This window comes from Xyrauchen texanus, chromosome 49 (genome assembly GCF_025860055.1).
Source record: "Xyrauchen texanus isolate HMW12.3.18 chromosome 49, RBS_HiC_50CHRs, whole genome shotgun sequence".
In the NCBI taxonomy this organism is placed as follows: Eukaryota; Metazoa; Chordata; class Actinopteri; order Cypriniformes; family Catostomidae; genus Xyrauchen; species Xyrauchen texanus.
In genome coordinates, this window is record NC_068324.1 from 22232498 (window position 1) to 22252582 (window position 20085).

A 20085-nucleotide genomic window follows, 5' to 3' on the forward strand; every position below is an offset into this window, starting at 1 on the left:
AGCCTGCCCAAGACCTAAGACCAAAAAAGAGGTGAGACATTTCCTGGGGTTGGCTGGCTATTATTGTAGGTTTGTGCCTAATTATTTGACCACCACCAACCCACTGATTGATCTTACTAAAAACGGGGCACCAGATCTGGTCCAGTGGATGGAGCTGTATCAGCAGGTGTTCATGCACTCTCCTGATTTTACTCTCTCTTTTAACTGATCAGATCACCCATTTGAATCTGGCTCTTCAGCCTTTAAGTTAGAGGTGGTCCACAGGCCGGGGTTGCAGATGGCTGTCGCGGATTTCATCTCTAGAAATGGGGGGGGAATAGGTGACAGGCCAGATGGCTCCCTGGCCTGAGTCGGGCGATGGTGGTATGTGGAGATGGGGGAGTGGTCGAGCAATGTTCTGGGTAGAGTGAAGCTGGGAGAGGAGCAGTTAAGATTGAAAACTGTAGGAAATTCTCTCTAACAGCTGTTTTGTGTTACAGTGTGTAAGGCGGGTGCCAGTGAGTCTGGGCTACTCCTCGAGAAAACAAAAGGCTCTCATGAGAATTAACATCTGAACATCTCTCTTGCGGATGTAACAGCAACATCCGAGATGCAACAAACTGTGCAGCTAACACCTCCCTTCTAAAGACCCTTCATCTCACTCCTCCTCCTCACTTAAAGCTCACTAAAAACCTATGCAATGTGAAGTGTGTACAAAAAGTAACTATAACATGTTTGGTATCATTTAAAGTCTCTCAGTGCGCCTGATAAACTGGTCTCATCCTCCCAGCCATAATGAAAAGCAAAAAGAAGTAATAAAATATGAGAACTGTGGTGTGCCCCTTAAAGGTGTGCCCTCCCCCAGATCCTCCATACCCCCTGTATGTAAATCTACAGGAACCCCCTCAACAGGGGACCAAAATCTAATTATAATGACAGACACCACCATTTGGTTAGCATATTGAATTATCTGGGTATTTAAGGAAAGGCGACACATTGCTCATGGCTCTCTGTAATCAGACGATCCCAAACAGTTTACTGTTTGTAATTTATTTCAGGTGATTGCAATTCGAATTTCTTATGTTTTGATAAAATGTCTAACTTTGACTTATCACTGTCTAATTGGAATTGATGAATTGATTATGTTACCTGATCAATAAATTGTAAACATTAGATTTTATTCTGACTGACTCTGACATTGTGTTTCCCAAACAGATTAAACGATTCGTATGTTACCGCAAGTCTGCGTCAGATTAGTGACGACTAATAATTGGCATCGATTCAAGTGTATGCAATTCCATGGGGCTATACTGAAGTATCCTTGATTGTGTGTACGTGAACATAACCGATCTCAGGTATATAGCAATTACCTCTGTTTGATGATCCAATACTGCCCGCTTGTGATCGTGAGACCCGCGGTGTAGAGAAAACACCCGAGGACCTCAAAGCGACATAGTTTCTTAATCTAGACGGGTAAAGTATAATTAAAGAGTTAAAGGAATAATCAAACATTCGCTCACTTTTAATGATACTCAGATATCATTAAAAACCTTTTTCATTTATGGAGTCAGATGAAATAACGAGGTAATACATAAGAGAAAATGTATTTCATTTAATCTTGTTGTGTTGCGTAACAAGAAAGACAGTAACACGCAGAGACCTTCACCCGTATTATTGGAGACCGTCATTGGACCGATAAACGGGCTTACAAGTGAAAGCTGGAGAGAGATATAAAGGCAGTTCAGACCACCGTAAGGGAGAGAGACCCAGACCTGTGTGTGTGTGTTTATGTTGTCTGGCAAAGATTGCTGAAAAGCAAGAAACTAAAATAAATATTTGTTGCGCTGTCTCCAGCTTCCTCATTCCTGTGCTACTAGGGAAGTGTTACGCCTGAAATGTAGTTATTGGGGGGTTGTTCATGCTCTTCTGATTGAATTTAAAATGGCTGTATTTGAGGGACTGCACGATGTTAGCCATTCAGAACAGTGGCCGTTTACATCGACATTTAAAGGAGGAGCTGTGGCCAAAGCTGAGCATTTATACAGAGATTAAAAAAACAGGGGGGAAAGTTATCAAATGTTACAAAATTATGACTGTTTTGTTGAAAGAAAAACATTCACTATCAGTAAACCTCAGGGAAGATAATGAGCTATAAAAAGAGAAATTCATGACCCCTTTAAAACTCAACTGCCTCTCTTAAATCCACCCTAAATTATGATGAGGTTCTCTGAACTGTTTTGAAGTTTTGTCAGCAATGATGCGGTCTAGTTATCCTGAATGTTATGTTTATTTTCAATCATGTCATGACGAGGGAAACAATGAAGAAAATCAGTCACATTCAAGATGTCTGACAATAGTTTATTACTAGCCTGCTGCAAGGAATAAGAGTCATGCCAGTAATTTCAGTAATTCAGAGCCAGGAAAATAGTACCTCTCTATTCTAGAGGAAAACAAGGCAACATCTGTCCCAAAAAGGTTAAAATGGACTAATGAAAAGTATGGAACTATTTATATTGTCTCTTTATATTAAATAAGTAATTGAATTAAAAGTCTGATTGAGAAAGTATGGAGCCTCTTTTAGGGATACAAAATGAAGATAATAAAATGTTTAGGAAAATGGTGTGGTAATTCCTAGAACCAGACCATGATAGAGTTTATGTGTGTCGCAAGGCAGCTAGAAGCCAATGATGATGTCTGTCTCTATATTTTTCAGGTTCATGATGCTCAGTGTGGAGTTTGACCACAGCTGTCAGTATGACTACGTTGAAGTGAGGGATGGAGACAGCATGAACTCACGTGTGATTGGCCGTTATTGTGGAAACGAGCGGCCTCCTCCAATCAAAAGCACTGGCAATTCCCTGCATATTCTGTTCATCTCTGATGGCTACAAGAACTTTGATGGGTTTTTCGCCACCTTCCAGGAGAGCTCAGGTAGGAAGGCATAGCATACGTACATTTATCAGTGCACTCTTTACAGTCCATAACTGCTAAAGGCATTAAATTAAACATTTAAACTGAAGTGTGTAACTTTTTTGGTGTTTAAATATTTTCTCCTTTGATGGTAGCTTAATATAGAGGAACAACTATAAATAAGCCATTTGTGGGTTAAAAACTGTAGACTTTGTGTCTCAATGGCACTAAAAAGATTGTTTTGAGTGACCTGTTAAGCCCAAAATTACAACATTCACTTCAGCAAAAACAGTCAAATAAAAGAATAAAACAGTGAAACAAAAATTAATTTATTAAATAAAACAAAAATAAAGAAATAAAAGAATAAAACATAGTCATGGCCATTGTACTTTTTGATAGGGTCTCAGCCCACTTATCTTCATATTTTTTTTAAACCGAGTTAAGATGAATATTATATTATTCTAGTCAAGTCAAGTCAAATTTATTTGTATAGCGCTTTTCACAACAGGCATTTTTTCAAAGCAGCTGTACATGATATTATGCTATAAAAGAAAAGGAATGAATATAATGCTAATATTAGTTATTTATGTTTATAACTTTTAGTGGTTAAAATTAGTAAACTAAGTAAGTGTTATGGGTCAATGGTTAAATAAAAACATTTTGTATGAACTATAAGTTTTAGTGTTAAAATCCTTGAAGCCATCCTGAATTAACTGAGGAAATATATGTATATGCATCATCCTTTGATTTTGGCCGATGAATGCTTTTGTTATTGGTTAATTCATGTTCTATTTAGTTTATTTTTTAAGAGAGTTTTGTCCCTCCTTTGACCAAGTTGATATAGGATGCTTATGGTAGGTAATGTTGATGGACTCCATTCTGAGCCCATGCTTCAAGACAGTGGCTTATGATGAGTCCCATGTCATTGAGTTTTCATCAATTCATCCTCTGAGAATTCTGTCTTAGTTGGCACATGCTGCAGTTGGTCTTCAACACTCAGCAACACCAGGACTCTAGATATAATCCTAAGGTTTAGACAGGGAATGAACTAGAATATAGAAATAGAATTAGGCAGAATAGGTTAGGTCTTTAGTCTAGACTAAAACTGAGAGAGTGTGTCAGAGTTCCGAACACTGTTAGGAAGACTATTTCATAGTTTATGAGCCAAATAAGAAAGTTATCTCCCTCCCTTTGTGGATTTTGATATTGTCTATTATTGTTAACAGGCTGGAGTTTTGCGATCGCAGTTAGCGTGATGGATTATAGCGTGATATAAGGTCAATTCAGTACTTTGGAGCTAGACAAAGCTTTGTAAGTAAAAAACTGAATTTTAAAATGAATTCAAAAATTACAGGTAGCGTAATGAGCGGTAGAGAGAGCAAACAGACCCAAGAGCAGAGGAATAGTTCAAAGGATTTATTTACAACAAATAAAAGTCTCTGTTCATTGTGGAAGTCAGGAATAATATCGTGCAATCCTGCATTGAATCTTAGCTGGCATGCAGCAAACGTCTAGGTTACGTATGTAACCTCCGTTCCCTGATGGAGGGAACGAGACGTTGTGTCAGAGAAGCGACACTAGGGGTCTCTCTTGAGCGCCGATATTCACCTCTGAACTATGAAAAAAGGCCAATGAGAGTTGGCAACCAGTATTTGCATGTCCCGCCCCCGGACATACGGGTATTTAAGCGGCACAAATACGGGAGTTCATTCAGGATTTTTCTGAGGAGCCGGAAATGGTTCGGCCACAACTGAGCTGAGCCGTGTACGTGAACTGCTGATACAGGAGCGAGCAGGTATTCTTACGTGCAGAACGACCAACTGTATCAGGCTGCACGTACCCTTCCCCAATGCCCCATTTAAGCCATCAGACTCCTTATCGTTACCCTGGAGGGGGGAACAAGGTGATGGCCGCCAACATGGGAACGGGCCAGCCTGGCTGGGTCTCTTTTCTCTCTATGTTTCTTGCATAGAGCAACTACGGCCGGGGCCCTTACAGACATTGAGGGAAGGGGTCTTAGCCCTCATCAGGGCGGAGAAGGCCCTGCGGAGGCCACACCTACCTGGGAGGGGAGGCAAACCTTAGTGGCAAATACATCAGATGGCCTATACTTAGGACCTATATGGAAAAGTTGGTGCGGTGGTAGATCCAGCCTCGTAGAGGGGGGAAGCATACAGCACGGCGACCGAGGCAGCTGTAACTGCCTAAGGGAGACACGGGAGTCAGCTCATGATGGGACAATACCGTGGCATTACACACAGGGGGAATCCGAACAGGAGGCCTTACCTGCAGAGCACCTATACCAGTACAGGGTGGCTTGCGGTACCCGTAGTGGTTTGGGTCGGCGAGTTCCTCCGCTGAACTGCGGACCTGCGAGGGCTAGGGAGGAGTCAACCAGGGCCCAAAAAATGGGATCTCCTGGGAACAGAGCCGCACTGTTTTCCCTTGGTTAGGGGGAAAGGGCGCTAGGCGCAAGCGGTTCACCCGGTCAGATCGTCAGCGTGCTACCGAGTTCTACCGGCTCGGACCTGAGAAAACACGGGACGATACTGACTCAACTCGGAGATTATAGAATCTCGCAAAAGTGTTAGGTGTTGCCCAGCCCGCTGCTCTACAGATGTCTGCTAAGGCGGTGCCCCTAGCCAGTGCCCACGAGGATGCAACACTCCTTCGGCTCGGGAAGATCACCAGTCTGTGAACAGACGCCACTTTAGGGTGTAAAGATGCCTGGTCGAAGGGGCTCTGGCTTGGTTGATAGTGTCTATGACGGCCAGTGGTAGGCCGGCTAGATCTTCCACGTCCCGTCTAGGGGCCAGACGTGGAGGTTCCAGAGGTCTGGGTGCAGATGCCAGAGCGTGCCCCATCCCTGAGAAAGAAGATCCTTCCTCAGGGGGATTCGCCAGGGAGGGGCTGTCGTGAGGAGCGTGAGATCCGAGAACCACATCCGGTTGAGCCAGTAGGGGGCCACCAGAGTGACTTGCTCCTCGTCCTCCCTGACCTTGCACAGCACCAGTGCAAGAAGGCTCACTGGGGGAAAAGCGTACTTGCGCAGCCCCGCAGGCCAGCTGTGCACCAGAGCATCTGTCCCAAGGGGAGCCTCTGTGAGGGCATACCAGAGCGGGCAGTGGGAGGTTTCCTGGGAGGCAAACAGGTCTACCTGTAGCATTTTGAACGGGAGTTTGTACAAGGGCCGATTGAAAACTCGCAAGTCCAAGATCGGTCGTAAGCCGCCGCCTTTCTTGGGTACAGTGAAGTAAGGGCTGTAGAAACCCTTCTTCGTTTCGGTTGGAGGAACAGGCTCTATCGCGTCCTTGACTAGAAGGGAGGCGATTTCTTCGCACAGGGACTGAACGTGTCTGTCGTTCACTGCGGAGAAACAAACGCCCACGAAGGGGGGCGGAGACCTGGCAAACTGAATTGCGTAACCGAGTCGGATGGTCCGGTGCAGCCATCGGGTTGGGCAGTGAAAGCCACGCCTCCGTGCAAGGGGCACCAGGGGGACGGGTTTTTTGGACGTACCCGGCGGGGCTTCGCAGCGGTGCGGAACAGGTAACGCGGTGTCGGGGGCAACGCGGCATCCCGAGGCTCTGGTGCTGAGAACAAACTCAAAGCACTTACCTTGCTCCGTGCACCTGGCGGGGGGTGGGTTCATGACTGAGGAGGAGGTCCGACGCTGGCGTCCTCTGGACTCGTCTGAACCGGCCAGCCGGGGAACAGTCGTGGGGCTGAGGGCGGGAGCACTGCATCCAGGGAGCTGGGACTGTTGAGGCCTGAAAGCAGAGTGCCGTGAGAATGGCATTTGCAGGCCATGTGACCCAGAGGTAAAGGAAATAGCTCTTTTATTGAGAATTTGGGTACCGCAGCCCCTGTTGAGGGGCGCGGCAAATGAAAAAACAAAGGATTCTCCTCCCGGCCCTCCACCGGGGGACGGAGCGGTCTTACCACCTCCGGAGCTAACTTCTTGCGCTCTGGGTCCGCTGTCTCAGGAGCGCCTGGGAGCCTTCCGGGTCCTCGATGGGGTCCATGAGACAGGGGGCGTATGCTTTCTGGCTGTGGGAGGACGCCCTCGGCGAGCAGATGGGGCCTGGGTCGTGGCGGCAGGCTTGCGGTGAGGCATGATGTGAGAGATAGCCTCCGTCTGCTTCTTCACCAGGGAGAACTGCTGGGCGAAGTCCTCAACGGTGTCGCCGAAGAGGCCAAACTCCAGCCATTGCTGACGTTCCTGGACCACCAGTGTGGCCATCGCCTGCCTGAGCGCCTGCGCAGTGACCTTCGTTGCTCTTAGGGCGAGGTCGGTCACTGAGCGCAGTTCCTGCAGCAATTTTCATTGTCCTCGTCAGACAAAACTGGAGGTACAGGGCAGTTAATGCCATGGTCCCATCAGACAGAAATTCAACCTGACAAGGTGACAAGACTATGACAATACCCCCACCCCCCCCAAAGGGACTTCTCCTGGAAGAGCCATGGATGGCTCAGGCATGGGCACTGGTCCTGGCTGGGGAGTGGCCTCTGAGGCCACTGGCCGCAACAGGGAAACGGAATCAGCAGCCATTAGCACTGGCAGCTGCAACTGGGAGTGGCCTCCATGGCCGTGGGCACTGACAGAGGATGGGGAATGGCCTCTGTGGCCGTGAGCACAGATAAAGACTGGGGAATGTCCTCAGTGTCTATAAGCACAGGTAGTGACAGGAAAACAGCTGCCATAGCTGTGAGCACTGGCAGTGACAGGGAACAGCCTCCATGGCTGGGAAGACTGACATGGACTGGGGAACAGCCTCCATGGCTGTGAGGACAGGTAGTGACAGGGGAGCAGCCTCCCTGTAGAAATGTAGAAAATCTGAGAAATTTAGAAAATCAGAGAGCAAGTGGAAAAGAGACAAGCTTCAAGTCTCTTTTGACACCTTAAAGGTGTCTTTAACAAAGAGCTATGAAAGAAGCAAAAGCTTAGTTTTTCTCTACATTTTTATCTGATAATGCAAATTGACCAAATGTATTGTTTAATACTGTCCATTCTGTCTTAAACCCTGTGAGAGATGCTTTTTTGGATGCTAATCAAGAGACCTACATTACATTTACTTTTACATTTATTAATTTGGCAGACGCTTTTATCCAAAGCGACTTACAAAAGAGGAAAACATAACATCAGAGACAGTGGTACGAAAAGTGCCATACTACAAAGTTTCACTATCATCAGAATAGTATACAAAACAGATTTAAGTGCAACAAGAATTGCCAATTTTTTATTTTTTTTTTATTGACTGGTTAAGTGCTTTTGGAAAAGATGTGTTTTAGCCGTTTTTTGAAGATAGAGAGTGAGTCAGCTTCACGGATTGAGTTGGGAAGGTCATTCCACCAACGTGGTATGATGAAACTGAAAGTCCGGGAAAGTGTTTTGTTGCCTCTTTGTTTTGGTACGACAAGGCGATGTTCCTTAGCCGACCGCAGGCTTCTGGTGGGAACGTAGCTCTGCATAAATGTTTTTAGGTATGCTGGAGCAGACCCAGTGACTGTTTTGTATGCCAGCATCAGGGCCTTGAATTTAGTACGTGCCTGAACCGGCAGCCAGTGGAGAGAGACAAAGAGTGGTGTAACATGTGCTCTCTTAGGTTCATTAAAGACCAGACGTGCTGCTGCATTCTGGATCATTTGGAGAGGTCTAATAGCACATGCAGGAAGGCCTGCAATGAGAGCTTTTCAGTAGTCCAGTCTAGTTATGACAAGTGACTGAACAAGCAGTTGTGTGGCATGTACAGAGAGGAAAGGTCTTATCTTCCTGATATTGTAGAGTGTAAATCTACATGATCTTGCAGTCTTTGAGATGTGGTCTGTGAAATTTAGCTCATCATCAATGGTTACCCCTAGATTTCTGACCGTTTTGGAAGGCGAAACTGTAGTTGGACCCAGCTGCACGGTGATGTTGTGTTCAACAGCAGGGTTGGCTGGAAAGACAAGGAGTTCGGTCTTGGCTGGGTTGAGTTGCAGGTGGTGTTCCTTCATCCAGGCTGAGATGTCTGCCAGACAGGCAGCGATTCGAGCGGTCACTGTGGTGTCGTTGGGCTGGAAAGACAAGTAGAGTTGCGTGTCATCAGCGTAGCAGTGGTAAGAGAACCCATGTGACTGGATGATGGGTCCTAATGACGTTGTGTATATGGAGAAGAGAAGTGGCCCAAGCACTGATCTCTGAGGTACCCCAGTAATTAACTGATGTGGCTTGGATACCTCCCCTCTCCAGGCTACCTCAAAGGACCTTTCTGAGAGATAGGAGTTGAACCAGCCAAGCACAGTTCCGGTGATGCCCAGTTTAGAGAGGGTGGAGAGTAGGATCTGATGGTTAACTGTGTCAAAGGCAGCAGAAAGGTCCAGCAGAATCAGAACAGATGATCTGGATTCAGCTTTCGCCTGTCTCAGCGACTCCATGACAGATAGCAGGGCAGTCTCAGTGGAGTGTCCACTTTTGAAGCCTGACTGATTGTCATCCAGCAGCTTGTTCTGTGAGAGATTGAAAACTGCCCTTTCAAGCGTTTTTGCCATGAATGGGATGAGAGAGACTGCTCTGTAGTGTTCTATCTGTGTGGGGTTAAGTGCAGGTTTTTTCAGCAGTGGGGTTACTCGAGCCTGCTTAAATGTAGTGGGAAAAGTGCCCGCAAGAAGAGATGTGTTAATTATGTGTGTAAGTGCAGGTAGGATGGACGGAGAGATGGCCTGGAGAAGGTGTGATGGAATGGGGTCAAGGGAACAGGTGGTGGGGTGGTTGGAGAGGAGGAGTTTAGAGACCTCAGTGTCAGTTAAAGGAGAGAACATAGATAAAGAAGAGTTGCATACAGGAGGTGGGTGTTTGACAGGGTGTGGTGCTGTGAATGTATTGCTGATTGCTGTAACCTTATTAGTAAAAAATGTGGCGAAGATATCTGCTGTCAGTGATGTGTCAGGAGGGGGAGGGCAGAGAAGTGTGTTGAATGTTCTAAACAAGCTACGAGTGTCTGTGGTGCTGTTGATCTGGTAATATGAAGTTTTTGCAGCTTTAACATTATCAGAAAAAGTTGCAAGCAGAAGCTGATATTTACCTAGATCGGCTGGATCTTTAGATTTCCGCCATCTCATCACAGACCTGTGATGAATTTTTAACTTTTTTTACTCACAAAATCGAACATATTAAAGGTGCTATTATACCTTCTCAAGTGAATCAACCACTAATACCTTCCCTGTGCAGCTCCCTGACTCACTTTGAACCAGTTTCGTCAGAACAGTTGGCAGATGTAGTTTCAAAGATGAAGTGTTTCAGTTACAAGCTGGATATTCTATCTCCATGCCTTTTTAAAGACATTTTTACAACTATTAGTTCAAGTGTGACAGTGATTGTTAACAGCTCTTTAGCTAATGGAGTTGTTCCTAGCAGATTAAGCATGCAATTCTACATCCTTCGTTAAAAAAAGCCTTCTTTGTATCTGGAAATACACAATAATTATAAATTGCCTTTTATTTCTAAGATCTTTGAGAGAGTTGTCTATTTGCAGCTTTACTCCTATCTAAATACATTTGACATTTTAGACACTTTTCAGTCTGGCTTCAGACCCATGCACAGCACTGAATCTGCAAGGTTGCTAATGAGGGTTGGCATCCAGGGTATGGCCCTCCAGTGGTTTGCCTCCTATCTTTAAGATAGGATGTTTTCTGTAAATGTAGGGAATTTCTCTTCTAAACTGATTTTATTTTCTGTGTATATACTTCCTTTTAAGCTCTATTTCATGGAAGTACAGCATATCCTATCACTGTAATACTGACAATTCCCAATTTTACTTACCAGTGAGCTCAGACAAGAAGTGTTCATTTGATAACATCCAACATTTCTTTGAAGATATTAAACATTGGCCAGCAAACATTTTTTTCAATTAAACAAGAGTAAAACTGAAGTTCTGATTTTAGATCCCCCCCATGTCATCCTTACTGGCATGGCCGCCCAGTTAGGTCTTCTTTTGTCGAATGTACAAGATCATGTAAGAAGTCTTGGAGTGATTTTATATTCATCATTACTTTTTAATAAACAAATTAGTGCTGTTGACAAGGGTAGCTTATTCCACCTGAGATCGATTGCTAAAGTCAAACATTTCCTTTCCAGCAAAGACCTGGAAATTGTGATCCACTCATTAATTTCATCAAGGTTAGATTCAAGGTTATAATTCATTGTACATTGGCCTCCCATGTACAGTACAATGCAGCAGCTAGGCTTTTGATAGGTTCAAGAAAGAGGGATCACATTATGCCTATATTAGCGTCTCTACACTGGCTTCCCGTTAAATTCAGGGTTGATTTTAAAATTCTACTTTTTGTTTACAAGTCACTATCTGGTCTCATGCCCAAATACATTAGTGATCTTCTTGTCCCTTACTCACTCACCACAGCACTCCGGTCTTCTCATCAACTTCTTTTTAATTTTATTCTTTGTCGATATACATCCAAGGGTGATCGTGCTTTCTCTGTGGTTGGTCCTAAACTCTGAATACCATTACCATGTGAGGTCAGCTTCTTCAGTTGCTGAGTCCTCTTTGAAAATGTATTTATTTTCTTTAGCATTTGAATAGGACAATATGTTCAATTAACTAAATACTTGTAGTTGTTAAATTGTATTCTTTTGATTTATTATTTCTTTTTTTGTTGTTGTATGTATTTAATTCTGCCAATGTGTATTTTTGATTGATTTGGAAAGCACTTTGGGTCAACTTCTGTTGTTTTTAAATGTGCTATATAAATAAAGGTTGAGATGACTTGACTGTGAATCATATGCTATTCTCCAGACACCACTCAGACATCCAGCCATTCAGTGACACTAATCTACTACAAACCTTGTCACCACAATGAGCAGGGAGGGTGCCAGAGCATATTAAAGTGTCTGTGTTGCAATGATGGAGGTCACAAGAGGAGGATCTAAGTGCAGCACACTTTAATGAAAGTAAAACAAAATACATAACAGGATAAACGTAGAATAGGGAAAGACAAATAACCAGGAAACAAAACAAACTATAATAAACAGGACGGAAATCAGAGCATAGACTGGAGCGGAAACATGTAACAACCGACAAGGATTAAACAGAAAACAGGGCATTATATACACAAGGATAATGAGATAAATGAAAGACAGGTGAAAAGCTGGACGTGATCAGAGCAGGGGATTATAGGGCAGACAACAGTAAATCACACTATTCATGTTGGACTACGTGTATATTTGTAGGTGGGTCTGTAATTCAAGCATTAAAATTGATAGTTTTCAAAAGATGCATTAGAGTAAAAGTGTGACGATATCACAAAATAGCAGGGTCTGAGTAATAGAGAGAAAAATAAGTATTTATAAAGTCATCAGCCGTTAAGTCATGATTTGAGTTAAAGTGAATAACACACACACACTTGTTGTAGCACCTCTAGTTTTCATTTCACCTGGAAACTTCACTGACTTGTACCTGGAGACATGTATAACAAGTTTTGAAAAATGAGATCACTATGAGACCAGATTGGATACACACCACATGGCCAAATGTATGTGTACACACCCTTCTAATTAACAGCTACACCCATTTAGACATGAACAAACATTTGTATAAGAATGGGCCCATTTTATGTTCCAGAATCACAAGGCCCCTGTGCTCAAACCACAGTGAATTAAAAACCTATTTACTGAGTGTGTTGTTGAAGAACTACAGCCTGTATTAATCCAGAACCTGAACCTCACTCATCAGATTACCGTAAATGGATCAACAGCTGTGAGCCAGACCCCATCAACCAACATCAGTGCCTGACCTCACTGATGCCCCTGTGTGTGAATGGGAGCAATTTCTTACTGCCATGTTACAACATCTTGTGGAAAGCCTTTACAGAAGAGTGGAAGCTGTTATAGCAGCAACGGGAGGGCCAACGCCCTATTAAAACTAGTGGTTTTTAATATTAAATGTTCAGCAGGGACATATGAGTGTGGTGTTGGGTGCCCACGTACTTTTTAGCCATGTAGTACAAATTCATAATATCTATGAGTTTAATGACAAACGTACTGTCAATGATTCTATTATGTGTGTAGCATGCACATCCTCTCCATGTTTGCATGATGGCACCTGCATCGTCGACGACTCTAGCTCCTTCAACTGTGCCTGTCTGGCTGGATACACCGGCAAGAGATGTGAACATGGTGAGGGCAGTCTTTGAAAGGGATTATTATCTATTTATTTGATTTTTTGCCCTGAAGGTTAAAGATATAGTTCACCCAAATATTTCAATTCTCTCATCATTAACTCACCCTCATGCCATCTCAGCTTCTTTATTCTGCAGAAACTAAACAAATATTTTTAGAAGAATATTTCAGCTCTGTAGGTCCAGACAATGCAAGTGAATGTGTTTGCCAACATTTTTGTAGCTTTGTCTCACCCTCACGTATCATATAGTTTCAGAAGATGTGGCTATAACCACTTGAGTCTTATTGATTGGTGGCTGTGGCTCAGTTAGTAGAGCGGTTTGGCCACTAATCACAGGGTTGGTGGTTCAAATCCCAGCCCACATGAAGTGTCCTTGGGCAAGACACTGAACCCCAAGTTGCTCCCAATTGGAGGCTATGAATGTGTGTGCAAATGGGTGAATGAGTAACATTGTAAACTTTGAATACCGTTAAGGTTGAATACCGTAAAAGGCACTATATAAGTGCAGACCATTATTTTATGCTGTGTTTATGTGGATTGTGGAGCTTCATATATTTGGCACACATTCACTTGCATTGTATGAACTACAGAGATGTAATACTCTTTATATTAATTTGAAGTATTTTAAAAATCGTAATTTGTGTTCAGCAGAAGAAAGAAAGTCACAAACATATAAAATGGCATAAAGGTGAGTAAATTATGAAATAACTTTCTTTTTTGGGTGAACTATCCCTTTAAGATAGTTTGTGGTTTAGAAATTAGACAGCAGGGAGGGTTATGAGTTATAGGAAATAGTCTTAGGTTGCTGTCTCCAGTTTTCATTTATTATTTCAATAAAACAGTAAAAATAAAAAAAAATATTTGTCTAAATGTATATTAATTGGATAGTGTGGTGGAACTGGCCTGGTAAACAAAAGTTTGTTGGTTCAGCCACTGTCATGAGCTCTTGAGCAAGGTACATTACCCCAGGTTCTCCAGGGAGACTGTCTCTAAAATAAGGAGAGTCTACTGTATGTTTTTGGATAAAAGGATCTGTAAAATGACTACTTACAACTGCTTACTTTTATGGGCACAGGGCCTTCTGCATAAGTTTTGTTAAAGATTTATTACTCCATATGGTAATTTGTTCATACCACTACCCTTACAACATAAAGTCATGTCATTTATAGGCCTTTTATATGGTTGAAAGTAACATTTTGTATGCCATTACATGTAACATTTGTCTATGTATGATCTATCAGTGTTTGAGTGCAGAAGGCCTTTGATTCCAGCCCATGGCACCACAGAGCATTTGGATGTAGGGGTGGGAGGTTATGCTCTGTTCCATTGTGACCCTGGATACACACTAAAGGGCTTCCAGATGACCACTTGCCTGTCGGATGGGACATGGAGTACACCAACTCCACAGTGTGGTAAGCAAACTCAATTAGAAGTTGTAAATCTGGAAGCAAAATTAAAATATTACAAAGGAATCCTTCAAATGTTGTGACTTTTTCAAAGTCAGTATTTTGAATTTTAACATTGAACATTGAAAATTGAATGCACATATCAAAATCTGTGATATTGGTTTAGATAGTACTTGGTATCAGATCTGGAAAAAAAGTGGTTTCACACATCCCTCATTTGTATAACTTCAAAAAGAATAAAATATACAGCCTTTATCTATGTGTTAATACACTTGAAAACAGCTGATGCATGACTCTGTACTTTTACTAGTGCCTGAACAAAGCTGTGGTATTCCTCCAAAGCCAGAGCATGGTGATCACTTCCTTGTCTATGGACCAAATGATGTACTTATTGCTATACAGTATTTGTGCTACAAGCCATACAAACTTAATGGAAACCCTCAAAGAACCTGCTTGGGCAACAACACTTGGAGTGGGATGGCACCTACCTGTGTCAAAGGTACCACATCACTGCATTCATGAAAAATACACTGATTAAGCTAGATATACATTTACTGAATGTTAATTATTGGTATCCTATGTGGTTTGAAAGAAAAAAAGTTAAATTATATTATTGCCAATTACAAATACTGGACCAGTTCCACCATCATGAATAAGTTCTATAACTGAAACAAAAAAACTTTGTTTGGGCAAAAGGACTTTAGTATTTCTTGTTTTAAATACAGTATTTTTGTGACACTTGCATGAAGAGCCATCTGGTCGCTGCTAATTTTAACATTAGGTCACAATATCATTAATTTTGATCTAATGCATATAAGGCCTTTATTCTATTTATAAAAATTATCATTATTGCTTTGGCATATATATAAGGGTGATTTGTTTTCTGTTGGTAGTGATTGCTATAAAGCTTTGAATTTCTTTTTCTTGCAGGGCTGAAAAAAATATCTACACCAGGTAATGAACAAAATACAGGCAAAGACAAGCCCTGCGGCCAAGAAGAAATGGGTCATACCAAGGACAATACTCCATATGAAAAAGAAAATGAGTCAACCACAGACAAAGATATTAGACCACAAAAACCTACCCCTGGAAAGGAGAAAGTTGGACAAGAAGTAGATTTGGGCAAAGACATTAGGAAAGATTTCAGAAAAGAAAAGCCAAAAGACAAAGTAGAAAATAAGGATGATGATGATAGCAGCATTAACACAATTAGTAAGAAAGAGACAAATGAGGATGAAGATCATGTTAAACCCCTTGACAAAGACAGACATGTAGATAGGGGAGAGAAAGTTGCAAAAAGTCCAAAAGAAGATTTGGACATGGACTTTGTAGATATTGTGTTGATTGACAGAAAGTGGGCTAACAATCAGACTGCAAAGGACAAAATTGATGATGAAGGAACAGACAAAGGGGAAAAAGTTATTTATGGACCCAAATACTCAATAGTAAGACTGACTAAAGGTGAGAAAGAAAACAATTTTTATCAAATAGACACCATAAACATAGGCAATAACAGTGAATCTGTCGAAAGCAATGACATAGGTTTGAGGACATTGCCTCGAAAAGAAACTGAAGAAAGCCCAACAGCTACTACTGACAGCACAGCAATCATGTCAACAGTGAGCAAAACAACTGAAAGAATGCTCATGATCAAATCTACAGATAAGTTCAAAGTGGATTCAGTGAATGAACAAATAACAGAACAGGATTTACCACTAGAAACAAAAGAAGAATTTTTACCAAATACAAAGCCAGAAGGTGAATCTGGGCAGTTTGTTGAAACTGGGAATCTCATCATCACAGGTAATCAAGAGAATCTCCAAGAAAACATTTATCTACAATGTTTGGGCAGAATAAAATTAAACACTATCAGTGGCACCCTAAAGATGTATGTGACAAATACTTTTTACATTGAAATTACAGTGCAAGGTGCTTGTAGGTTTAATATCTTTGAATGGTATCTTGCTGTGTTGTTGGAAACTGTGCACTTGATGAACAGGGCCTACGGTTCTAGACCTCATATTGTGACAGGATAGCACTTGCTATGGATTGGGTGTCCTGTGTGTCATTTTATGAGCCCTTAGACTTCAGAGATAACTGATAGTCTATGTGATATTACGTCACCAAAGTATAGACTCTGAGGAGGACTTTAAGGGCAGGGCTAATCTGACCTCTGATAAAGTCATTTGAAAAGTTAATGGCTTTTGCATGTCCAGAGCACAGAGTTTCTTTGCAAGAGCTACCTTGCCTCTGCTTAAACAGTCCACGTCATCTTCTCTGGCTGGTCCTTTTTTATCACTGCTGAGAAGAAAGTTAAATAAATTAAATGAGAATAGATTCTTTATTTTTCATGTGAGTGGGTCCCGGTGGAAATTGTTGTAAACCAATGATTCTCATGCTGCCTTCTTGTGCTATCGGAATTATCGCAACTGCAAGTTTCCTCTTCGGAAGTTGGAAATGAAGATCCTCTCAAGTCGAAATTGCGACTGGGATACTCAGAGATAATTTTGATACCTGAGTTTCTGAGTTGGGAGGACACATAAACTTGGAACATTACGGAGGAGAGTTTGGTTTTTGTAGTCCTGTTTTCTGTAGTTCTTTAGTATATATACATATCTATATATATATATATATATATATATATATATATATATATATATATATATATACACTCACCTAAAGGATTATTAGGAACACCTGTTCAATTTCTCATTAATCCAATTATCTAATCAACCAATCACATGACAGTTGCTTCAATGCATTTAGGGGTGTGGTCCTGGTCAAGAAAATCTCCTGAACTCCAAACTGAATGTCAGAATGGGAAAGAAAGGTGATTTAAGCATTTTTGAGCGTGGCATGGTTGTTGGTGCCAGACGGGCCGGTCTGAGTATTTCACAATCTGCTCAGTTACTGGGATTTTCACGCACAACCATTTCTAGGGTTTACAAAGAATGGTGTGAAAACGGAAAAACATCCAGTATGTGGCAGTCCTGTGGGCGAAAATGCCTTGTTGATGCTAGAGGTCAGAGGAGAATGGGCCGACTGATTCAAGCTGATAGATGAGCAACTTTGCCTGAAATAACCACACGTTACAACCGAGGTATGCAGCAAAGCATTTGTGAAGCCACAACACGCACAACCTTGAGGCAGATGGGCTACAACAGCAGAAGACCCCACCGGGTACCACTCATCTCCACTACAAATAGGAAAAAGAGGCTACAATTTGCAAGAGCTCACCAAAATTGGACAGTTGAAGACTGGAAAAATGTTGCCTGGTCAGATGAGTCTCGATTTCTGTTGAGACATTTAGATGGTAGAGTCAGAATTTGGCGTAAACAGAATGAGAACATGGATCCATCATGCCTTGTTACCACTGTGCAGGCTGGTGGTGGTGGTGTAATGGTGTGGGGGATGTTTTCTTGGCACAATTTAGGCCCCTTAGTGCCAATTGGGCATCGTTTAAATGCCATGGCCTACCTGAGCATTGTTTCTGACCATGTCCATCCCTTTATGGCCACCATGTACCCATCCTCTGATGGCTACTTCCAGCAGGATAATGCACCATGTCACAAAGCTCGAATCATTTCAAATTGGTTTCTTGAACATGACAATGAGTTTCACTGTACTAAAATGGCCCCCACAGTCACCAGATCTCAACCCAATAGAGCATCTTTGGGATGTGGTGGAACGGGAGCTTCGTGCCCTGGATGTGCATCCCACAAATCTCCATCAACTGCAAGATGCTATCCTATCAATATGGGCCAACATTTCTAAAGAATGCTTTCAGCACCTTGTTGAATAAATGCCACGTAGAATTAAGGCAGTTCTGAAGGCGAAAGGGGGTCAAACACAGTATTAGTATGGTGTAATAATCCTTTAGGTGAGTGTATATACACACTGTACATATACGTATATATACTTCAGAAAGTTCAAGTAATACGTATATATACTTCAGAAAGTTCAAGTATATCTTCATCTAAGTTACAATAATGAACAAACATTTTAACTAATAACACACAGATTTTTGTTCTTGTATATATTGAAAACATCACTCAAATATTCACAGTTTAGGTTGGGAAAAGTATGTGAACCTCGAAGCTTATTAGAGTCAGGAGTTGGCAAACCTGGCATCCAGTTAATAAATTAATAAGTTTCGTATTCACAAGAAGCATCTGCTTACATGGACAATGCCTCACAAAAAAGAGATCTCAGAATACCTACAATCAAGAATTGTTTCTTTGAATAATGCTGGGAAGGGTTATCTCGAAGAGAGATCTATACACAGTTAGATAAATTGTCTATAAATGGAGATGATTTAGTACTGTGGCTACTCTGCCTAAAAGCTACCAGAAATGCTTGGTTGAGGTTATTACTGCCAAAGGAGGATTGACCAGTTATTAAATCCAAAGGTTCACTTATTTTTTCCACAGAACTGTGAATTTTTAATGGGATGTGTTCAATAAAAAAATTAAATATAAACATTGTTTGGGTTGTTAGCTGAAGCGCAATCGTGTTTAACTATACTTGTGACTTTGATGAAGATGAGATCACATAACTGATTAATGAACTACGTGTCTGTTCTAAATGCAAGTTTCATGGCTCATTTGGCATGTTTTTTTGTTGTTGTTGTTGATGAATAAACGTCAAAACTGGCTACTTACACATGTTTTCATTTTGAGCATAACATCATGGTTACATGGTTGTAACCTCCGTTCCCTGATGGAGGGAACGAGAAGCTGTGTCGAATATAGTGACACAAGGGGTCTTCCTTGAGAGCCTCGCGTACCTCTATACTTAAGAAAAGGCCAATGAGAAATTGGCAGACAGAATTTGCACCCCCAGGCTGGTCCTACCTGATGATGGAGGAGCTCTATGAACACAGTGACCGGGGGCAGAAGGACTGCTCAAGGGAGACGCGGGTCCGCTGACAGGGGGACCGTACTGCAGAAAATACATCACAGTGAGTTGCCTGAAGAGGGAATTAAGCCTGTAGATCCCTATCCCAGTACAGAGCACTTGCAGGCCAGAAGGCTAGGGAGGAAGAACATCCAGGAAGCAAAAGCTTAGTGGCTAACCTGGGAGAGAAAGCTCACTGGATCAACTCAGTTAAAGGCACTAGGTGCAAGCATGGACATACAGAGCTAAGATATTCTTCTAAAAATCTTCATTTGTGTTCAGCAGATGAAAGTCAAACACATCTGAGATGTCATGAGGGTGAGTAAACGATGAGAGAATTTAAATTTTTTGGTGAATTATCACAGTCTTAATTTTCTATATGCAAAACAAAACTTAATTTGGGTTAAATTGTGACCAGATGGAACATTTTCTTGACAGGTTTTGACAAATTCAAACTAATGCATTTCAGTAATATTGACATTCTTTATTTACATATTACCATCTTTTTATGTTAAATATCTCCAATGGCAGACAATCAAATACCTTCATCATCATGGAAGCTCAACAGACTCGCTTTTGGTTCCTCACGATTCTCCTTCTTTTTCTTCTTCTCTTTGTTGGATTTGAACGCACCGGACTGAAATCCGTTTCAGTGATCGTTCAGCATGTTTGCTCCATGCTGAACTTGCCGGGGCAAGTGGCGGTCTCGCTCGGGTTCG

The 20085-nt window shown here is 42.0% G+C and overlaps 1 protein-coding gene across 3 annotated transcripts in view; it reads left to right on the forward strand.

Annotated features, from left to right (window-relative positions):
* Positions 1-20085, forward strand: part of pamr1b (peptidase domain containing associated with muscle regeneration 1b) — a 98312-nt gene that overhangs the window by 59957 nt on the left and 18270 nt on the right. For 2 of the 3 annotated variants that reach the window (XM_052122763.1, XM_052122761.1), the window contains exons 5-9: positions 2693-2910; positions 12953-13060; positions 14306-14476; positions 14781-14969; positions 15401-16273. In XM_052122763.1, the coding sequence (XP_051978723.1) occupies positions 2693-2910; positions 12953-13060; positions 14306-14476; positions 14781-14969; positions 15401-16273 (1559 nt within the window). The remainder of the gene's footprint in view (positions 1-2692; positions 2911-12952; positions 13061-14305; positions 14477-14780; positions 14970-15400; positions 16274-20085) is intronic. The other variant, XM_052122762.1, reaches the window with a different exon arrangement.